The sequence below is a fragment of the Tursiops truncatus genome, chromosome 11 (assembly GCF_011762595.2).
Source record: "Tursiops truncatus isolate mTurTru1 chromosome 11, mTurTru1.mat.Y, whole genome shotgun sequence".
NCBI lineage: Eukaryota > Metazoa > Chordata > Mammalia > Artiodactyla > Delphinidae > Tursiops > Tursiops truncatus.
Window position 1 is genome coordinate 14,673,593 of NC_047044.1, and position 21,223 is coordinate 14,694,815.

General features: G+C 43.2%; 1 protein-coding gene across 1 annotated transcript; it reads right to left on the reverse strand.

Annotated features, from left to right (window-relative positions):
• Positions 1-19,249: 19,249 nt before the first annotated feature.
• ASCL4 (achaete-scute family bHLH transcription factor 4) lies at positions 19,250-20,327 on the reverse strand. Its single transcript, XM_019918767.3, has one exon. It carries the CDS (start codon positions 19,763-19,765, stop codon positions 19,250-19,252), a length of 516 nt encoding a protein of 171 aa, XP_019774326.1. The 5' UTR covers positions 19,766-20,327.
• Between the last annotated feature and the right edge of the window lie 896 nt (positions 20,328-21,223).

Here is a 21,223-nt window from a genome sequence, read left to right on the forward strand (position 1 = left end):
CTATGCACATATTTGTCCCTTTTTCAGCCCTCTAAAGTCAGTAGGTTTATCATTAATATTTTCAAAAGCACTGCCGTTCACACATTGATGATGGGCTGTATCATTCCTGTCATCAGCATATGGTTGGGAAAACCAGTTCATGAGATATAAACAAAATATGAACATTCACTAATTTGCTAATTTTGTGAATATTTTGTGGAGCAACAAGGAACTGAAGATTCAGGAACTGAAGGTTTTTTTTTTTAGGTTTTCCTATTTTGTTTGCGTAAGACTGCTTTTTTCCCCTCATGTTCATTTTAAAGTTTCTTTCTCCTATTTCTGAAAATTGCCTTTAAGCATCACCTATATTGCTGGAGTGTTTGCGACTCTCTGTGCCTGCTATTCCAATACACAACTAACATAGCCTCTCTGTCCGTACTTCTCACCTATGTCCTTATTGTTACATCTGCTCCATTGCTTGACTATGTGGGATTTTCATGTTGTCCAGAGAGCATGATTTGGGTCCATCTGGATCAGTTGAGTTTGAAGATGCTGTTAATTATTAATCAAGCACCTTGGAGTATGCAAAGTTGTTATGATAGATTCTGATCTTTAAAAGATCTTGCTTTAGGGCTTCCCTGGTGGCACAGTAGTTGAGAGTCCGCCTGCTGATGCAGGGGACACGGGTTCGTGCCCCGGTCCGGGAAGATCCCACATGCCGCGGAGCGGCTGGGCCCGTAAGCCATGGCTGCTGAGCCTGTACGTCCGGAGCCTGTGCTCTGCAACAGGAGAGGCCACAACGGTGAGAGGCCCGCGTACAGCAAAAAAAAAAAAAAAAAAAAAAAAAAAAAGATCTTGCTTTAAAACTAATATCTGAAACACCAGTGATCCGAAGAGAAGATAATGTTATAAGGGGAACATGTCATAGAGAACTGAGTATTGATTGAAGTTGTACCTTACGGACAGACATGTTGTAAATGAACAAAGTGCCAAGTATATCGTAGGTGCTTAACACATTAAAAATCATCATTCCTGGGGTGAGGGATCAGAGAAAAAAAAAAAAATCACCATTCCTGCTTTGCAGTTTACCCAACATTTTTACATATGGTTTTAGTCCTTAATAAATGAGGGAGGACTGACAGGCAGGGTCAACGCCCCTACTCAGCCTTGAAGCAGTTACAGAAGACTGACCATTGCCCCTTGCTTCCCATTAGAATGTGGGAGTAAAATCTCTGAGGGGGGGATGAAACAGGAGGTGAGGGGTCAGGGCACAACCTTTAAAAGAATGACATAGCCATAAGACATGACAAAAACTGGTTAGAACCAACTAGATCCAAGATGGTGAAAGATTCACCTTCCAATGGACCTTTGAGCCTCATTATATGCTCATTGTAATACATTAGCATATGCTAAATGACATGACACCCACAGGTGTCATGACAGTTCCTAGGCCGACCATCAAAGGTCAAAAAGTGAGTGGTGGCCCAGTTTCTGGAAATCTCCACCCCTTCTCCAAAATAGTTGGAATAATCCTCCCACTCCTTAGCCTATGAAATTACCCAGCCCATAAAAACTAACAACCCCATATTCCAGGGCCTCTAGCCTTTTGAGATGGACTGCATTCTGTATGTGGAATGTGTATCTCTCTAAATAAGTTCACTTCTTATCTAAAAGGAGGGAGGGAGGATTGTGTGAGCCATTCACTGGAATTTAATGAAGTTGTCAAGATAGGTATTATCGCATCATTACAAATTAGAATGAAGCCTCAAAGATCAAGCAGCTTGGGGACCTCCCTGGTGGTGCAGTGGTTAAGAGTCCGCCTGCCAATGCAGGGGACATGGGTTTGATCCCTGGTCCGGGAAGATCCCACATGCCACGGAGTAACCAAAGTCCGTGTGCCACAGCTACTGAGCCCGTGTGCCACAACTACTGAAGCCTGTGTGCCTAGAGCCCGTGCTCCACAACAAGAGAAGCCATCACAATGAGAAGCCCACGCACCACAACAAAGAGTAGCCCCCACTCGCTGCAACTAGAGAAGACCCAACGCAGCCAAAAATAAAACTTAAAAAAAAAATCAAACAGTTTGCCCAAGGACAAGCTTGCCCAAGGGCACCAACTAATGACAAAGCCAGGCATAGAGAGCCAGGTGTTTTGACTCCCAAGTTTAATTTTTTTTTTTTTTTTTAAATTTCTGTGTGCACCACGCAGCATGCGAGATCTTGGTTCCCCAACCAGGGATCAAACCTGCGCCCCCTGCAATGGAAATGCAGAGTCTTAAGCACTGGACCATGAGGGAATTGCCCCTGTTTTCTTGATGTCACACTGCCTCATTTAACCACTTTGTGCTGCTTTTTCTAATCAGTACAAGAACCAGCCAAGACCAGTCTGGAACTTTTAACATGGAGCACTCACAGAAATTTCTTTCAAATGGGATTAGTCTTCTTGCTTGGCCTTGTTGAGGCAGGTCAGATATCTTGACCACCATTAAGGATTCCGTATGAAATATGAAGGTTTTATTCTGCTTGATGAATGTTTATAAAACAGTCCTCTCCTTTTGCTTTGTGTCCTAGCCCACAAATCAGCAAATGTCAGGTAGCCCTCAAAACACAGCATCTCTAGGGACCCCGGGACCCTGTAAACATTTGCCCTCTGTTGCTACATGTTTCTTTCCCAGAATGGGAGAAAAATTTGTGTATAATCAGGCACCAAGACACTTGCCCAAGTTACTGGGGGAAGGAGACCCCTTTGCTCTCGATTCTAAATCAGTATTTATTAATCAACAATAGTTTTATTCTTAACCGTGAGCAGAGCACTGTGTTAGATCCTAAGGAAGTTCACAAAGATTGTCATATTCTACCTTCAAGAACTTAGAGTCTAATTGAGAATGTGGAACAGATGTGCATACTTTTCAAACAAAAGCAACTCAAAGCAATTTAAGCATTGACTGATAAGTGTGAAGAATACGTGTTGTAGGGAAAAGACACTGAATTCCAGCCCATCGTTGTACACAGCCACGCTACTTCAGATGGGTGTGTGTGCTCTAAGCCTCCACTTCCTCTTCTCCCATGCTGTCCTTGATTCTTCTTAATCCTGGCTGTGCCCTTACAACTCCAAGGAAACTACTCACCAACTTCACCAGTTGGTTGCTAGTTAGATGGACCAATTTTTGTTTGTATTTGCCTTGTGTAGTATTTGGTACTATTAATCACTCTTGGAACACTCCCTTAAAACGTTTTCACTGGGGGAATTCCCTGGCAGTCCAGTGGTTAGGACTCTGCACTTCCATTGCAGGAGGCACGGGTTTGATCCCTGGTCAGGGAACTAAGATCCCACAAGCCACACAGTGCAGCCAAAAAATTAAAAAATTTTATTTAAAACAAAAAAGTGTTCTCACTGGGCTACATCCTGGCCCTCTTCCCACTGTGCACATACTTCATGGCTCATTGTCAACCACTCCCATGGCTGGTGACCCCACGTTCACCTCTCCAACCCACACCTGCTGGACAGCTCCACCTAAAGATCCCATAGATACCTCAAAATCAACACGTAAATTCAACTCATCATTTTTCCTTCTTTCAAGATCTGTTCCCAGTCTCAGGGAAGACACTACCACCAGCCGATCACTTAAGCCAGAAATTAGTGTCTTCTTTGATTCTCGCCTCTCTTATTCTAATGCTTGGCTATCTCTAAAATGCTTTCCTCTCTTCATTTTCAGTGCCTACATCACTTACCTGTTCAGATTCTTATCTGCCATCTCTGAGACTATGCATTAGCTGGTAGCCTGCCCCGCATAAAGCCTCTTTTCTTCCGGTAATAGAACCCATATGTTTCTTAGCGAACCATTCCGCCTCCATTCTCAGTTCATATGGTTTGTTGGGTGGACTGACTCCACCCCTAGACTCACACCTGGGTACCTGCATCACTTCCTCCGCCCCAAGCTCCCAGCCCCAGGAACTGGTTGAGGAATTGGCACATGATCCAGTTAGAATAAAAGCTAACTGGGAGTTTTTTCTGTTACCCAAGAGCAAGGTGCCCTTTTTCCCCTGGTGTTGCTAAGAGGATATGATGTAGGCCTGGGCCTCTTGCTGGCCATCTTGCCATTTGAGCAAACTTGCCTGAGAACTGGAACCCACATAAGGGAAAGCAGAGCTGAAAAAGCAGATTTGAACTGGACTTACCCTTTCCCAATAGCAGGATACCCTTGGACTTTTCAGTTATGTGAGAGGAAAAAAGTGTACCTTTGTGCTTAGGTCGGTTTGAGTTGAATTTTCTTACAACCATAAGATTCCTGGCTGGCACAGTGATCAGATGATGGAAGTAGGCAGGAAGAAAGGAGTCAGTTGAATCCACAGTTTCGCACCTGACGTACTGAAAGAAGGATGGCTCCCCTCTCAGAAACAGAGATTGCTGAGGAAAACTGATTTCAAGAGGGTCGTGAGTTTGGCATTAGACACATTGAATTTAAGGTGCTTCAGACCATGGAGGAGGCAACTGAAGATGTATTACAGGGGCTAAGAAGGGAGACTCTAAATGGATTGTTGGATTTCGGAGAAAGAGATTTTTCAGAACTCAGACTCTGAGGCAATCTAGCACCAGAGCATGAGAATCTTCCCTGATAATCTTAATAGTTAACATTTATTGAGCATTTCCTATAAGCTGGAGATTGTTTTAGGGCGGACATAGTTGAGATAGCAAAAGGAAATAACACCCCTCCAAGCTACCCAATAATAAGGAACCTGAAAAATGGTAGATCTGAAAGACTCAATAGGCGTTTCTTGAGATGTTAGTTGTGGTCCTTAAACTTGTGGAGGTCAGGGACGTTCTTTGAGAATCCAGTAAAAGCTAAGCTAGATCTCTCCCCAGAAAAATGTACAATCAATCACACAAAAGTTTGCATATAACTCATAGGGTTTACCGAGGTCTCTTTGTCAAATCACAAGGATGTGTGTGCGAGAGAGAGAGAGAGGGATAAAGACTGGAACATCTTCTTGTGCCAGAAAATAAGGAAAAGCTCAATGAATAATGGGGACATGTAAAAGGAACCAGCTTGAAGGGGTTTCTCTACCCCTAGTCAAGTTAGAAACAACCTGAACACTCAGGAACAGTATTTATCAAAAATAATATTAATAGGTGACAACCTACTGAATGAGTCGATACTGATAAAAATAAATGAATAAATTAATTGAGAAAGTAGAGAAAGCTCTTCCTTATAGGAGAATGCCAACTAATAAATACGGAAGGACTAATGGAGATAGAGAATCAACATTTGGCAACCACTGTTGAGGTGACTGATGCAGATAGGAGTCGTCAATAAATATGAAGGCGAGTTGGTGGAAGTTTGATGAACAGGATATTGGCATAATATGAGAATACTTCTTCCTCCCTCAAAGACTAATCAATTACAAAGGTGAATTTAAGGTAGGGAAACCTGGCAGATTGATCAAGGTTAACATGGCCAATGGTGGGATGACTCACATCTCCTGGTGTGAGGCAGAGAGGAACACAGCACCATCTCTAAGATGTTCCTGTCAAGAACGCATGGCCTGAATCTGGTCATGAGCAAACATTGAAAACACCCAAGTTGAAGGTCATCCTACAGAACGAAAGCCTATGCACTCAAAACTGTCAAGGAAATGAAAGACAGGGAGAGGCTGACAAACTGTTTCAGACGGAAGGAGTCTGAAAAGACATAACAACTAACGGCAATGTATATTCCTGGATAGGATCCTGGACCAAAAAGGAAACACTGACATTGTTGGGACAGTTGGTGAAATTTGAATAAAATCTATAAACTGGCCAGTAGGGGTATACCAACGTTGATTTCTTGATTCATTGGTTATGCGGGGTGGTGTCTTTGTGTGATATTGTGATCTATAACAACTAACATAAATTTGGTCTTCACCCCTGGCTTTTGGCACAGAGCTCTTAAACCCTTGGAATTTCCTAAGTGATGAGTGATAAAGGTGTCTTGTTATTCATAACAAGCCCCTTTCAACCATATCAGAGTTTATACCGATGAGATAACTTTTGGAAAACCCCTAAGGAGGGGGGCTGGTTGCCAGGGGAGCCAACCACGTGATTAGTTGGTTGGAACTTTCAGCCCCAACCCTGGACCTCCAGGGAAATGTGAGGAGCTGGATATGGACTTCAATCACCAATGGCCAGTAGTTTAATCAATCATACCTATGTAATGAAGCCTCCATAAAGACCCAAAAGAGGTTCAGAGAGCTTCCACGTTGGTGAAACAGAACACATCCACGTGCCAATAGGGTAGCACACCTGAAACTCCACGAGGACAGAAGCTCCTGTGTTCAGGACCTTTCTGGACCTCCCTTTGTATCTCCTCATCTCGCTGTTCATTTGCACCCTTTAATATTCTTTGTAACAAACCAGTAATCTAGTAAGTAAACTGTTTTCCTGGGTTATGTGAACTGCCCTAGTAAATTAATCAAACCCAAGGAAGGGGGTCATGGGAACCTCTGATTTATAGCCAGTGGGTCAGAAGCACAGGTGACAACCTGGACTTGTGACTGGCATCTGAAGTGGGGGAAGACCTGTGGACAGAGCCTCTAACCTGTGGGATCTGATGCTGTCTCCAGGTACATAGTGTCAGAATTGAGTTATATTTGTAGGACAACCAGTGTCCACTGAGAATTAGAGAATTGCTTGGTGGTGTTGGAAAACACAGACCTCGACCTTGTTTGGGAGTGTGAATGAAAATTAACAGAGCTAAGACGCCGGCCAAACCCCCTGATGCTGCGCTCTGGGGCAGAGAAGGAGAGTGCCCAACACCCCACATGACTCAGACCTGACGCCCGTCCCTCAGGCAACTGCACCTGACCAGGAAGCCCCTGACAGGAGGCTGCCCCTCAGGAGTCTCCGGGGCCCGAGAAGAGGATCCCCCAACAGGACGCCCGACCCTCAGGTGACTCCATGACAGGAGGGCTGCCCGAGCTGTGTGGCTGACAGGGTCTTGGTGCTCCGGCTGGGTGTCAGGCGTGAACCTCTGAGGTGGGAGAGCCGAGTTCAGGATATTGAACCACCAACCTCCCGGCCCCACGTAACATCAATCGGTGAGAGCTCTCCCAGAGATCTCCATCTCAACGCCAAGACCCAACTCCATTCAACAACCAGCAAGCTCCAGTGCTGGACACCCCATGCCAAACAGCTAGCAGGACAGGAACAAAACCCCACCCATTAGCAGAGAGGCTGCCTAAAATCATAATAAGTTCACAGACACCCCAAAACACACCACCGGACGCAGTCCTGCCATCAAAAAGACAAGAACCAGCCTCGTCCACCAGAGCACAGGCACCAGTGCCCTCCATCAGGAAGCCTACACAACCCACTGAACCAACCTTACCCACTGGGGGCAGACACCAAAAACAATGGGAACTACGAACCTTCGGTCTGCGAAAAGGAGACCCCAAACACAGTAAGTTAAGCAAAATGAGAAGACAGAAAAACACACAGCAGATGAAGGAGCAAGGTAAAGACCCACCAGACCAAACAAATGAAGAGAAAATAGGCAGTCTACCCGAAGAAGAATTCAGAGTAATGATAGTAAAGATGATCCAAAATCTTGGAAATAGAATGGAGAAAATACAAGAAGTGTTTAAGAAGGACTTAGAAGAACTAAAGAGCAAACAAACAATGATGAGCAGCACAATAAATGAAATTAAAAATTCTCTGGAAGGGATCCATAGCAGAATAACTGAGGCAGAAGAACGGATAAGTGACCTGGAAGATAAAATAGTGGAACTAACTACCACAGAGCAGCATAAAGAAAACAGAATGAAAAGAATTGAGGACAGTCTCAGAGACCTCTGGGACAACATTAAATGCACCAACATTTGAATGATAGGGGTCCCAGAAGGAGAAGAGAAAAAGAAAGGGTCTGAGAAAATATTTGAAGAGATTATAGTTGAAAACTTCCTTAATATGGGAAAGGAAATAGTCAATCAAGTCCAGGAAGCACAGAGGGTCTCACACAGGATAAACCCAAAGAGAAACACGCCAAGACACATATTAATCAAACTGTCAAAAATTAAATACAAAGAAAAAATATTAAAAGCAAGGGAAAAGCAACAAATAACATACAAGGGAATCCCCATAAGGTTAACAGCTGATCCTTCAGCAGAAACTCTGCAAGCCAGAAGGGAGTGGCAGGACATATTTTAAGTGAGGAAAAGGAAAAACCTACAACCAAGATTACTCTGCCCAGCAAGGGTCTCATTCAGATTCAATGGAGAAATTAAAACCTTTACAGAAAGCAAAAGCTAAGAGAATTCACCACCAAACCAGCTTTACAACAAATGCTAAAGGAACTTCTCTAGGCAGGAAACACAAGAGAAGGAAAAAACCTACAATAACAAACCCAAAACAAGAAAATGGTAACAGGAACATGCATATCGATAATTACCTTAAATGTAAGTGGATTAAATGCTTCAACCAAAAGGCATAGACTGACTGAATGGATACAAAAACAAGACCTGTATATATGCTGTCTACAAGAGACCCACTTCAGACCTAGGGACACATACAGACTGAAAGTGAGGGGATGGAAAAAGATATTCCATTCAAATGGAAATCAAAAGAAAGCTGGAGTAGCAATTCTCATATCAGACAAAATAGACTTTAAAATAAAGACTATTATAAGAGACAAAGAAAGACACTACATAATGATCAAGGGATCAATCCAAGAAGAAGATATAACAATTGTGAATATGCACCCAACATAGGAGCACCTCAATACATAAGGCAAATGCTAACAGCCATAAAAGGGGAAATCGACAGTACCACTTTCACCAATGGACAGATCATCCAAAATGAAAATAAATAAGGAAACACAAGCTTTAAATGACACATTAAACAAGATGGACTTAATTGATATTTATATGACATTCCATCCAAAAACAACAGAATATGCTTTCTTCTCAAGTGCTCATGGAACATTCTCCAGGATAGATCATATCTTGGGTCACAAATCAAGCCTTGGTAAATTTAAGAAAATTGAAATCATATCAGGTATCTTTTCCAACCACAACACTATGAGACTAGATACCAATTACAGGAAAAAAAAAAACTGTAAAACATACAAACACATGGAAGCTAAACAATGCAGTACTAAATAATTTGATTACTGAAGAAATCAAAGACGAAATCAAAAAATACCTAGAAGCAAATGACAAAACACGACCCAAAACCTGTGGGATGCAGCAAAAGCAGTTCTAAGAGGGAAGTTTATAGCAATACAACCCAACCTCAAGAAACAAGAAAAATCTCAAATAACCTAACCTTACACCTACAGCAATTAGAAAAAGACCAAAAAAAAAAAAAAAAAAAAAAAAACCAAAGTTAGCAGAAGGAAAGAAATCATAAAGATCAGATCAGAAATAAATGAAAAAGAAATGAAGGAAATGATAACAAAGATCAATAAAACTAAAAGCTGGTTCTTTGAGAAGATAAACAAAATTGATAAACCATTAGCCAGACTCATCAAGAAAAAAAGGGAGAAGACTCAAATCAACAGAATTAGAAATGAAAAAGGAGAAGTAACAACTGACACTGCAGAAATACAAAGGATCATGAGAGATTACTACAAGCAACTATATGCCAATAAAATGGACAACCTGGAAGAAATGGACAAATTCTTAGAAAAGCACAACGTTACGAGACTGAACCAGGAAGGAATAGAAAATATAAACAGACCAGTCACAAGCACTGAAATTGAAACTGTGATTAAAAATCTTCCAACAAACAAAAGCCCAGGACCAGATGGCTTCACAGGCGAATTCTGTCAAACATTTAGAGAAAAGCTAACACCTATCCTTCTCAAACTCTTCCAAAATATAGCAGAGGAAGGAACACTCCCAAACTCATTCTATGAGGCCACCATCATCCTGATACCAAAACCAGGCAAAGATGTCACAAAAAAAGAAAACTATAGGCCAATATCACTGATGAACATAGATGCAAAAATCCTCAACAAAATACTAGCAAACAGAATCCAACAGCACATTAAAAGGATCATACACCATGATCAAGTGGGGTTTATCCCAGGAATGCAAGGATTCTTCAATATACACAAATCTATCAATGTGAAACAACATATTAACAAATTGAAGGATAAAAACCATATGATAATCTCAATAGATGCAGAGAAATCTTTCGACAAAATTCAACACCTGTTTATGATAAAAATCCTCCAGAGGGACTTCCCTGGTGGTGCAGTGGTTAAGAATCCACCTGCCAATGCAGGGGACGGGTTCGAGCCCTGGTCTGGGAAGATCCCACATGCCGTGGCGCAACTAAGCCCATGCGCCACAACTACTGAAGCCCACGTGCCTAAAGCCTGAGCTCTGCAACAAGAGAAACCACTGCAATGAGAAGCCCACACACCGCAACAAAGAGTAGCCCCCGCTCAGTCCAACTAGAGAAAGCCCATGTGGGGCAATGAAGATCCAGCGCAACCAATAAATAAATAAAAATAAAATTAAACAACAAAAAACTACAATGAAATATCACCTGGCACTGTTCAGAATGGCCATCATGAAAAAATCTACGAACAATTGGGCTTCCCTGGTGGCACAGTGGTTGAGAGTCCGCCTGCCGATGCAGGGGACATGGGTTCGTGCCCCGGTCCGGGAGGATTCCACATGCTGCAGAGGGGCTGGGCCCGTGAGCCATGGCTGCTGAGCCTGCGCGTCCGGAGCCTGTGCTCCGCAGCGGGAGAGGCTGCAACAGTGAGAGGCCCACGTACAGCAAAAATAAAAAATCTACAAATAGTAAATGCTGGAGACGGTGTGGAGAAAAGGGAACCCTCTTGCACTGTTGGTGGGAATGTAAATTGATACAGCCACTATGGAGAACAGTATGCATGTTCCTTAAAAAACTAAAAATAGAACTACCATATGACCCAGCAATCCCATTACTGGGCATATACCCTGAGAAAACCATAATTCAAAAAGAAGCATGTACCACAATGTTCATTGCAGCACTATTTACAATAGCCAGGACATGGAAGCAACCTAAGTGTCCACTGACAGATGAATGGATAAAGAAGATGTGGCACATATACACGATGGAATATTACTCAGCCGTAAAAAGAAATTGTGTTATTTGTAGCGAGGTGGATGGACCTAGATTCTGTCATACAGAGTGAAGTAAGTCAGAAAGAGAAAAAAAAATGCCTTATGCTAAAACATATATATGGAATCTAAAAAAAAAAAAAAAGGTTCTGAAGAACCTAGGGGCAGGAGAGGAATAAAGACGCAGACGTAGAGAATGGGCTTGAGGACACGGGGAGGGGGAAGGGTAAGCTGGGACAAAGTGAGAGAGTGGCATGGACATATATACACTACCAAATGTAAAAGATAGCTGGTGGGAAGCAGCCACATAGCACAGGGAGATCAGCTCCGTGTTTTGTGACCACCTAGAGGGGTGGGAGGGAGACGCAAGAGGGAGGGGATATATGTATACGTATAGGTAATTCACTTTGTTATACAGCAGAAACGAACACAACATTGGAAAGCAATTATACTCCAATAAAGATGTTAAAAAAAAAATAAGAAAACAGAAACCTCATTTAAAATGGAGTCAGGAGGCCAGAAGAGGGAGCTCTCACGCCCACCACTTGCCATCAACTGCAGACCCCAACAGCAAGAAGATTACTACTTTACTACCCAGCAGGAGGAAAGAAGAATTTCTCCCGGCCCAGTGACAGACCAGCCAATGAGAGCCAGTCACGGCTCAGCTAATGAAAAGCTACTATACTTGGAACTCCCAGTTTCCTCCAGAGGATTCTTTGTTTATAACAGCCCCTCCCAATTTTCCCCTCTCCTTTATAAAAGAATCTTCTTCTCCTCTCTTCTCCCCAAGGGAGGCCAGCAGATGAACCACCCAGTTAATCTCACAGTCTCAATTGTGGGAAACAATAAATTGCTGTTGTAAATTTTAGAGTGACTTCTTACACATTAGAAAACCTAGTATGTTTCTATTTCCATCCTCATACTTGAGAATTTAATCAATATCAACTGACTTTATGCTGAATAGAATTTTCCGCAAATTGGATAGTGTATTTCTCTGCAAAGCGATCCCTAACTTTCATTGGAGAATTGATTTGCATATGGGTTAATAGTGATAATAGCACTTTTTAGAGAGATATTTTACTTATGTAGCTTCATTTCGCCTTTGCCACAACCCTGTGAGATGGAATAGGGGTTACTATCCTTAATTTTACAGATGAGAAAAATAGGTTCAGAGCAGTCCTGTCACTTGCCCAAGGAAACAACCAATAAGTGAAGTCAGGACTGGAACACAGGTCCTTTCTACTCCGTCAAGGTGCAGCTAGTGTCATGGGCCTCTGTGAGGAACACTGGGCTTACCTGCAGATGTCAAACCGAAATTACATCAGGAAGTGTTCTAATGTTCTGAATCAACTTTGGTTGCTGTGAATGTGAAAGGGGATTGATGGGGATCCCCTTATCAAGTAGGACCCCACTTTATTCCATTTGTCCCTCGTTTTTTTACATGGATATTGAGTTGAGTGTGGTAACCATGGGTCTCAAACAAGAAGAGCTTACAGGGGAACTTAATGCCAGTCTTCAGATACGCTGGTCTGATTGAAAGTTGTCTAGTCATTTAAATCTGCACAGGGCTGCTTTAGAACAGTAGAAGGAGAAGAGATGTTGATTGAAAATTAGAGTGAAAAGTAATTGAATTACAAAAATCCTTGCCTTATTTTTCTTGGCCATTATCACCACCTGAAGCATATTTATGCTTGTTTACTGATTTTCTTCCTCTCCTAAAATTAAGCTCCATGTAGGCAACCAGTAAATATTTACTGATTGATGAATGGGTGGATGGACAGATGGATGGATGAAGACCAACCAGAGACAGTTTACTACCACTGATCTGTATGATATGCTACTTAACCTCTCTACGCTTCACTTCCTCATCTTTAAAATGGAAGTGGTACACATACCTTGTAGGATGGTTGTGAAGATCAGATGAGAATAATACATAGAAGGGCTAGCCTCCTGTCTGGTAGGCCCTCAGGAAATGTCAACTGGTGGAGAATTTCTGTCATTAGAGGTCTTTTAAGAGAGAACAGATATGCTTCTGCCCTGCATGGTTTAATTCTTCATTTCACTAAAACCCCTGGGGTTGAATCAGGTCATTTCCCAAGGCCCTTTCTAGTCCTGTGACTCTGAGATAGGATTCCTTCTTCAGAGATGTTTCCACTGTCAGGGAAATGAGAAATGTCTTCAGCAGTGGCCCCCTCAAGGCTTGCTCTGCAGGCAAAAACCAGTTTGGAGAGTTTCATCGTCTGGACGCACTTCGTTCTGCCACAACTGCAGTTTCATTTTAGCTGTGGTTAATGACAGTGAGTAACCCCACATGAGAAGGCCGCTGACAGGTTTTCAGCAAAGGACACGGCTAAATAGCTACGAAAGGATTAAAGACCAATCTCACCACCCAGAGAGCCTGCGTGTAAAACGCATACACAGCCCAGCGATGATAATCAAAGAGCTGGGAATGGTTCTATGGTTTCATGGACCAATAAAGAAAATGTAAAGCAATTTCAGGCCCTCTGCCCTCTTCCAGCAGTCTGTCCGCCTCACATGGAGATAAAAGGGCCGGTGATGCCTGAAAGAGAAGGGTGGAGAAGTGATCATTCTGCAGAGAAGGAGTCCGCTGAGCCACATTTCCATCAAAAGTCTCATTCCCAGGGCGACAAGTGGGATTGTTACCCATTTTGGGAGAAAATGATAACTTTGGGAGCATTGAAAAAAACCTTCAGAGGTTTCAAAAGCTCAGAAAGCTTTTGAAATGCACCATCTGAAACCGTGGTTGGCTATAGCCGGGTAACGCTGACTCATCCTATGAAACGCCTTCCCCAGTCTGATGGGACTTTGCTCTCAAATTCAATTAAGACTTATAGCACCTGGAGTCAGGAGGATGAGAGTTAAATTCAAGTGTCCTGAGTTGAAGTTATGTTACCCAAAAATCACAAACGTCTAGGCCAAAGGAGCAGACCCCGTCTCTTCAGATCTAGATAACTGAAGGGCATCTCAGTTCTCCTCGCCTCCAAACTTTGTTCCTTTTTCCTAGGTTACTTTATTCTTCTTGTCTCCAGAAATAATTCCACAAAGGGAAGAAAATAAGATACTGTTTTCTTCTTTCTCATCAGTGCTTGATCCACTGCAGTTACTTTATACCGGTTGTTCTGTAAATGCTATTCTACATGAGAATTTTTTAAAATTAATTAATTTATTTATTTATTTATTTTTGGCCGTGTTGGTTCTTCGTTGCTGCGTGCGGGCTTTCTCTAGTTGCGGCGAGCGGGGGCTACTCTTCGTCACAGTGCACGGGCTTCTCATTGCAGTGGCTTCTCTTGTTGTGGAGCACGGGCTCTTCGGCATGTGGGCTGAGTAGTTGTGGCTCGCAGGCTCTAGAGTGCAGGCTCAGTAGTCGTGGCTCATGGGCTTATTTGCTCCACAGCATGTGGGATCTTCCCGAACCAGGGCTTGAACCTGTGTCTTCTGCGTTGGCAGGCGAATTCTTAACCACTGAGCCACCAGGGAAGTCCCTCTAGTGATCTTTCAATGGCTAAATCCAATGCATCCCTCTCACCCTTAAATTCCCTGACATCTCTGAATCACTTGATGCTGTCCACTGCCTCCTTCTTACAAAATGAAATCTTCATTTAATTGCCATGATCTCACACCAGCCTGGTTCTCCTTCCAACTTCTCAGTCCTCTTCAAAGACATTTTTTCTTCTGCCACTCCTTCAGTGTAGGCCTGCCCGGCTTTCTTCTCTCCCTGGGAGATCTCATCTACTCCTACTGCTGCTTATATGTTTATGCCTCTCAATCTACAGCTGTCCTTGACTTCCCTCCTGACCACACTGTCAGCATTTCCGGGCAGGAGTAACCTATTAATATTTTAAACCCAGCATCTCCAAATCAAGACAGGTACCTTTTCAATCTGCCTCTCTTTCTGCATTCCCAACTTCAGTTAGTGGGAACTCACTAGAGTTGTCTCTAACTTCTTCCTCTTCTTCATCCCCAGCCCTGTCCTCTGAGTAGCCAAGACCTATTAGTGCTACTCCCACATCACCTCCTCATCCATCCATCCCTTCCTTCCCATCCCCACCACCACTGCCTTCATTTAAGCCCTCACTTCCTCTTCCTTCATTATTGCAATACCCCATCAGTTTGCTGCTTCCTGCCACCAGAGTGATTCTCAGCCACAGCGATGAACAGTTCACCCTCTCTGCAAGCCAAAAAAACCCATTTTTTTTCAATAGTTCCCCATTGTCTTAAAAATAAAGTTCAAGTTATTTTAGCCGGGCTTTCAATGCTTTCTAGAACCTAGTCTCAGCCGTCATTTCTAATCTCCTATTACTCGGCTTCTATTCTCCAAACACAGTTCCTTGCTTCTATGTAGGAATCCAGTCGATTCCCCGCTAGATGCTCTGCCTGTAATTGTTCCCCTTGGATTCTCTGCCTGTAATTCTCATTCCATTTTCACCTGCCCAATGCTATATCCCCCAAAGCCTTCCCTCCGAGTCCTCTGCTCACCTGAAGTTAGAACAAATCCCTCTTTTCTCTGTATCCTCATAGCATTTTTCATTTTGGACCCCAGTTGTAACACTTACACCTTTTTACCTCATATTGAGGTGAAATGGGTTCATTTTTCCTCCAGATTGTAAGATTCTTCAAAGTCCACTCCACAGAAGATTATGAAGTTTGTGCTTTTTAAAATTAAGCGTTGTAACAGCAACTAGACTCAAAGTGTAAACTGCAGCTCTGGGACTGGATCTTTCTAGAGGGAGAATATGATACAGAAGCATAGAGCCATTGCACTGTGTGGCAGGAAGTGGGCATGTCTTACCGCCATTTGTTTCCCCTAGTCTAGGACTTTGCACATGTCAGAAGAATGGCATGTTCTAGCTGGAAGGCCTAAAAGATCATGCAGTCCAGTCTTCACGTGCCCTAGCATAGGGAACTGAGATCACTAAAGTTAGGGACTCGCCCAAGGTCACCAGATCAGTGAAAGGCCAAGCCTGAGGGCACACTCTCCCACACCCCTCTACAGCCCCTCCTTCTTTGCACCCAAGGGATGGGGGTGAGGTGTCACAGTTATTAATCAGTGTTATGAATATTCTAAAAGCAATACAATGTAATCAATGGATATGTCTGGGCTGAGTGTCCAAAGAAATAGGGAAGATCTTGAAGGACTTGCAATGTTTCTCCTTTCATGAATGCATCATTTCCATAAAACTCCTCTCCACTCCATTGATGCTACGCAGCCTGCGGGATCCTAGTTCCCTGAATAAACCCGAGCCTTGGGCAGTGAAAGCATGGAGTCCTAACCACTGGACAGCCAGGGGGTTCCCGAGAGTCAAATTGTTCTGTGGTTCATTAAGTGTTCAGTCACAGAAAAAGGGAAGACTAAACATTTTAAAAGGTCTCATTCCTGGATTGGTGCTCCTCCTGTAAGCCATTAGGAAAGTTCCAGAAAAACTGCCTGATTTTTTTTTTTTCCTCTAAAAAAAGTTACATGATTGAGATAGGATTTTTTTTTTCCAAAAGGTTTCTCAAAATCATTGCTTTATTCTCAATAGGACTTATTTTTTTTCAATAGGACTTTAAAGAAAAGTCTCATTAGAAGTCTCTCAAGAAATTTTATCCAGAAAAAAAGTTCTCTTTTAAAACTGCCTTTGTCCTTCTCTTTATAAACCACTCATGTCAGCCAAGTATATTATACTTATTCACACATTTTATACACATATTTTGAAGAAGTAAATGAAGAAATCTTTATTTCTTTTTTCCTGCATTAAAAGCAACCACATAACCTGTATAGATTAAACAAAATATACTCTTTTATTATTATTCCTACTTTAGAAAAGAGAATGTCAAGGTTCTCACCCATTAGCTGGAGCAGAAAAAAGGAATAAAGAGTGTTATTACTGTCCAACGAATACCCCTAAAAAAGTATCTCAAGGTTCTCCAATTAACAACTTGATTAATTAGCCTCTTCTTCAACACAGCCAGGAGGTAACATGAGTGCTTTCCCTTTTTCTTTTCTTTTTCCCCCTAATTAGCAAATATATCTTACCTATACTTGCTTCACTGAAACCTGCACTGGAGTAAGAACCAGCCTGGAGAAAAAATGGATACATTATAGGAGTTTGTCAGAATGTAACTAAGTAATGGGTAAGAGAAAATAGCTGTTCCATCTTGCTCATTCAAACCACAGAGCTCTGCCTGCTTCTAAAGAAAAAGTAGTTTGGTAGTAAATCATTGCACAACATTTATCTGAGCAGTAAGAAACAATAGAATCCCATAATAATTCATCATCATAAATATTAGTAGTAATGCATTTCAACATGGATTCAGCATTCCATCAGTCATGTCCCCTAGAACCTTACAATAGAAGACAGAACCCTAATAAAGTGTGGTTTACTCCATCCTTCTGAACACTGAAGAAATCACACTCACTCCATCTAGACATCATTTTTAACCAGGCTTACTCTCCGTATAGCTAATGAATAGTACTTCCTCCAAACACTAACGCTAACACTACTAACTTAATCATTGGATTGTAGCTTGCAGATGACCAAGGTCTGTAACCTATGCTTCTGTGAAGTAGTGGAATGAGGAGGAGGAACCTGAGTTGCAGAGAGGTTAAGAAGCATTTGCTGGTCACCTAGCTAGCAAATGACAGGGCAAGGGAGAGCACAGTCAGGTAGAAAGCAAGCCTGGGCTTCAGGGTCAGGCAGACTTAGGACTGGATCTCAGCTCACCTAATTCTAGCAACACTAACCTGGGCAAGGCATGTAACCTCTCCCAGCCTTTTTTTTTTTTTTTTAAACTACAAATATGTATAATACCCACTTCACAGATTTATGAGAATAAACAGGACAAAATGTGAAAACCACACAACAAAATTTCTGGCACATAAAAGATGTTTATTGTTTATTTGCTTCCCTCTGTTTACACATCTGCAGAAAGGGGGTAATAAAACCTACCTCAGTGTGGGACTTAATGAAATAATACCTGGAAAGGGCTCAGCACTGTTAGTTTTCTCTTTGTCCTCTTCCCAGCACCCCCAAGCCCCCTCACCCCCAGAGCAAAGCTGTCTCCAGGGAAAGGGACAGTCAGCATATTAGAAGACTTTAGAGATAGGAAGTTTATATGTCAACAAGCATTTGACTTACCTACTGAACTTATAATTGTTTCTCAGGAAAAAAAAGACCAGAATTAAATATTTTTAAAAGACTTCTAGAGTCACTAGACAATTTCAGTATAGCTGGAAGCCCTCAAGGTGATAAAAGTATGAGAATGTCCCAACGTCAATCCCTCCCATTCAACCATCTAAGCGTTTCCTTTTTTTTTTTTTTTAAGGTCACAGTGTCACTTTAACAGAAAGTTAGATGGAGTGAGAACAAGGGGGTGGAGGTGAGGGGTGCAAAGAAAAGGAAAATGAAAACACAACGCACAAGACACCTGAGAGGAAAAGTAAGTTTTCATACAAATCTTGAGTTCTCTTCCAAAAAAAGATCATTGCCACTGACACGTTACTATCTGCTAGATGCTATGAAGCTCCCACACGACCACTCTTGATAAAACAGGATGTTTCCAATATGGAATGTCCTTTCTAGCACCGCCATCCACACGCTTAGTCAACAGCACAGGCTGGCCTGGCCGCGTGCTCTGGCAAACGTGTTCCCAGGTGTCAGCTTTGGGCCACCTTCCTCCAAAGCACGGTGTCAATTACATTTCACATCAATTCCCAAATGAAGGAATGCAGGAAAAACCTTCCGCTCATCTTAAGGGCTGTTATTTAGTTAGTTAGCTAGTTTTGGAAAGTTCTTCTTTGGTTAAGATTGGATTTGTTTCAGTATTTACGTCCCTAATTTACCCACCCCGCTGACTGTGGCAAATCCTCGTTGTTTTCGCCCTTTGAGGAGTTCAGAGTCTGGTACAGTTTGTCTTTGAGAAGTACAGGAAGAGTTTCATAAGCATCTTTCAGTTGCAGGCACATAACCAATGGGGGGGTGGAGGGGGTGGAAACAACTAGAATGTCAAAATCTTTTTTTCCCCCTAAAGCACTCATTTCTTTTTCCTAAGATTTAGTTCTGGAGAAAAGAAAAAAAAAAAAACAGATTGCAAATGCAAACCACCTCCGGAGGGAACCTTAGAGCAGACTCCAAAAGCGCGCGGCGCAGCGGGAGGGGTCCGGGCCGGCCCAGCGCTCGCTAACAGGCCCCCTCCTCGGGCTCGCTGCTGGGCGAAGGCGCCGACGAGGCCTTGGACTCGCCGTCGCTGTTGCATTCGGCCCTGAGTGAGGAGCCGGCGCCGGCCGCGCCCTCCTGACCCCGCGCGTGGCGCTCCAGCAGCTCCTGGAGGTGCTTGATGTAACGGATGGCGGCGCGGAGCGTCTCCACTTTGCTGAGGCGCTTGTCCGCCAGCTCGCGGGGCAGGTGAGCTCGGAGGCGCGCGTAGCCCTCGTTCACGCAGCGCACCCGCTGCCGCTCGCGTTCGTTGCGCTTGCGGAGGAAGGCGGGCTCGAAGGCGCCGTCCAGCGGCAGGGGCAAGTACGGCCGCCGCGGGGCGCAGCCGCCCCGCTCCCAGCACGCGGCGTCCAGACGCAAGGAGACCCTGAAGGGGTCCCGCAGGGGAAGGCGGGGCAGGGACCCAGGCACGCCCATGGGCCCCGGGAGCAGGTGGTACGGCAGGGTCAGCAGTCCGGCCTGTTTACGTTTCTCCATCATCCGCCGAAAAGCGAACCAATCACTCCAGAGGTGAATCTCTCAGCAGAAGACTGAAAATAAATCTTCAAAGCGGAGATGCTGGTCCATTCAGACTGCCTAGCACCGCCGCTGGTCTGCTTCTGGAAAAGGTTCTGGATCCGGAAGCTAGGTTCCAGAACAGGCTTCACGGAAACGTTGCATGATTCCCTAAGTTCATTGTACTCCTCGATCTTTTTATAATGATCCAGGCGGAGGTGATAGGCAAAGATTTAGGCGACCCCCCCCAATCCACACTTCAAACCCTGTCTTCCCTTCTGATCTTATTTCAAAAGATTACAAAAGGGGTTCCTCTACGCGGTCCCCTAGCCTGGAAATGTGAGCGCACACCAAACATATAGTAATCTTCCAAAGCCACCAACGCTTTTCAATTACTGTAATCCACCGCTCTGTGTCTTCATGAACATAGGACTCGTCAAGGTTTCAGAAGAGCTCCTCCCAGGAACCAACAGATCTCCTGGCGGCTGAGCGAAAGTTTACCAGAGGCTTTCTCCTTGAAAATCAAGACTTGACTGCCCTTTGTGGTTTCCGGCGTCCAGGGCTAATGGAAAGAGCTTTTAGGCTGTTTGCAAACTTACACTTGCTCTTTCATTTCTGGAGAGGTGGAGAGAAGACCTCATCAAAGGGAAGAGTGCTCCCTTGTGGTTATAAAATGTGTCAAGTTAAGGAGGACCCCAGGGAAGTCTTGAGGGTTTTCTTCTCCAAAACCAAAACTTTTAAAAACCCAAGTAGACATTTTTTGAAGAGAACAGAAAAGAAACATACTTTAGCAACAAATATAAGGGTCTGCATATTATTATGTTGAACACGGGGGCCGTGATGTATTTGTGCTACTTTTTAAGAGCACATCAAAAGACTGAGCAGTAACAAACACTTTTAGCCAGAGTTATTTCTCACAGTGCTTACTGTAAACACAGCTTAAGCACTGCTTCCCGACCTCTTCTGATCCCACCCAGGATATAAGGACATCAGCTTTCCATAGTGTAAAGAGTATATTTCTATTGTATTCTTTTTGTCTTAAAAAAAAAAAGATGTAATTTATTTTCTCCCTTGGGGGTAAGAAAGCAACATTTGAAAGGTGGAGAGCCCCAGTTCCGAGGAGAAAGGATGATGGCTTTGAAGATTTGTCTTTCTAACACACAACCAAAAAATGAATAATTAATCCACCGTGTTAGTGAAGGGCTTTGAAGATGAAAGTGTCATTAAAAATCCAACTGTACTGGTTAATGTCAAAGAATGTGTTATCACACTGAAAATCAGATTTCCTGTTCTGCAAACCAGCACATTAAAGGCAGCTTCTACTTTAAAAGTCTGACTTAAAAACAAGAGAAGCAAAAACCCCCTACGTTTTCAATCAGACTTTCTGCCTATTCCTCGGGAGCCAAGGTGTCGCCCTAACATGTTTTTTTGACAAGTCCTACG

Bases quoted from the DNA above. Each gene is read 5' to 3' on its own strand.
- ASCL4 (XM_019918767.3), bottom strand. From the start codon at position 19,765: ATGATGGAGAAACGTAAACAGGCCGGACTGCTGACCCTGCCGTACCAC.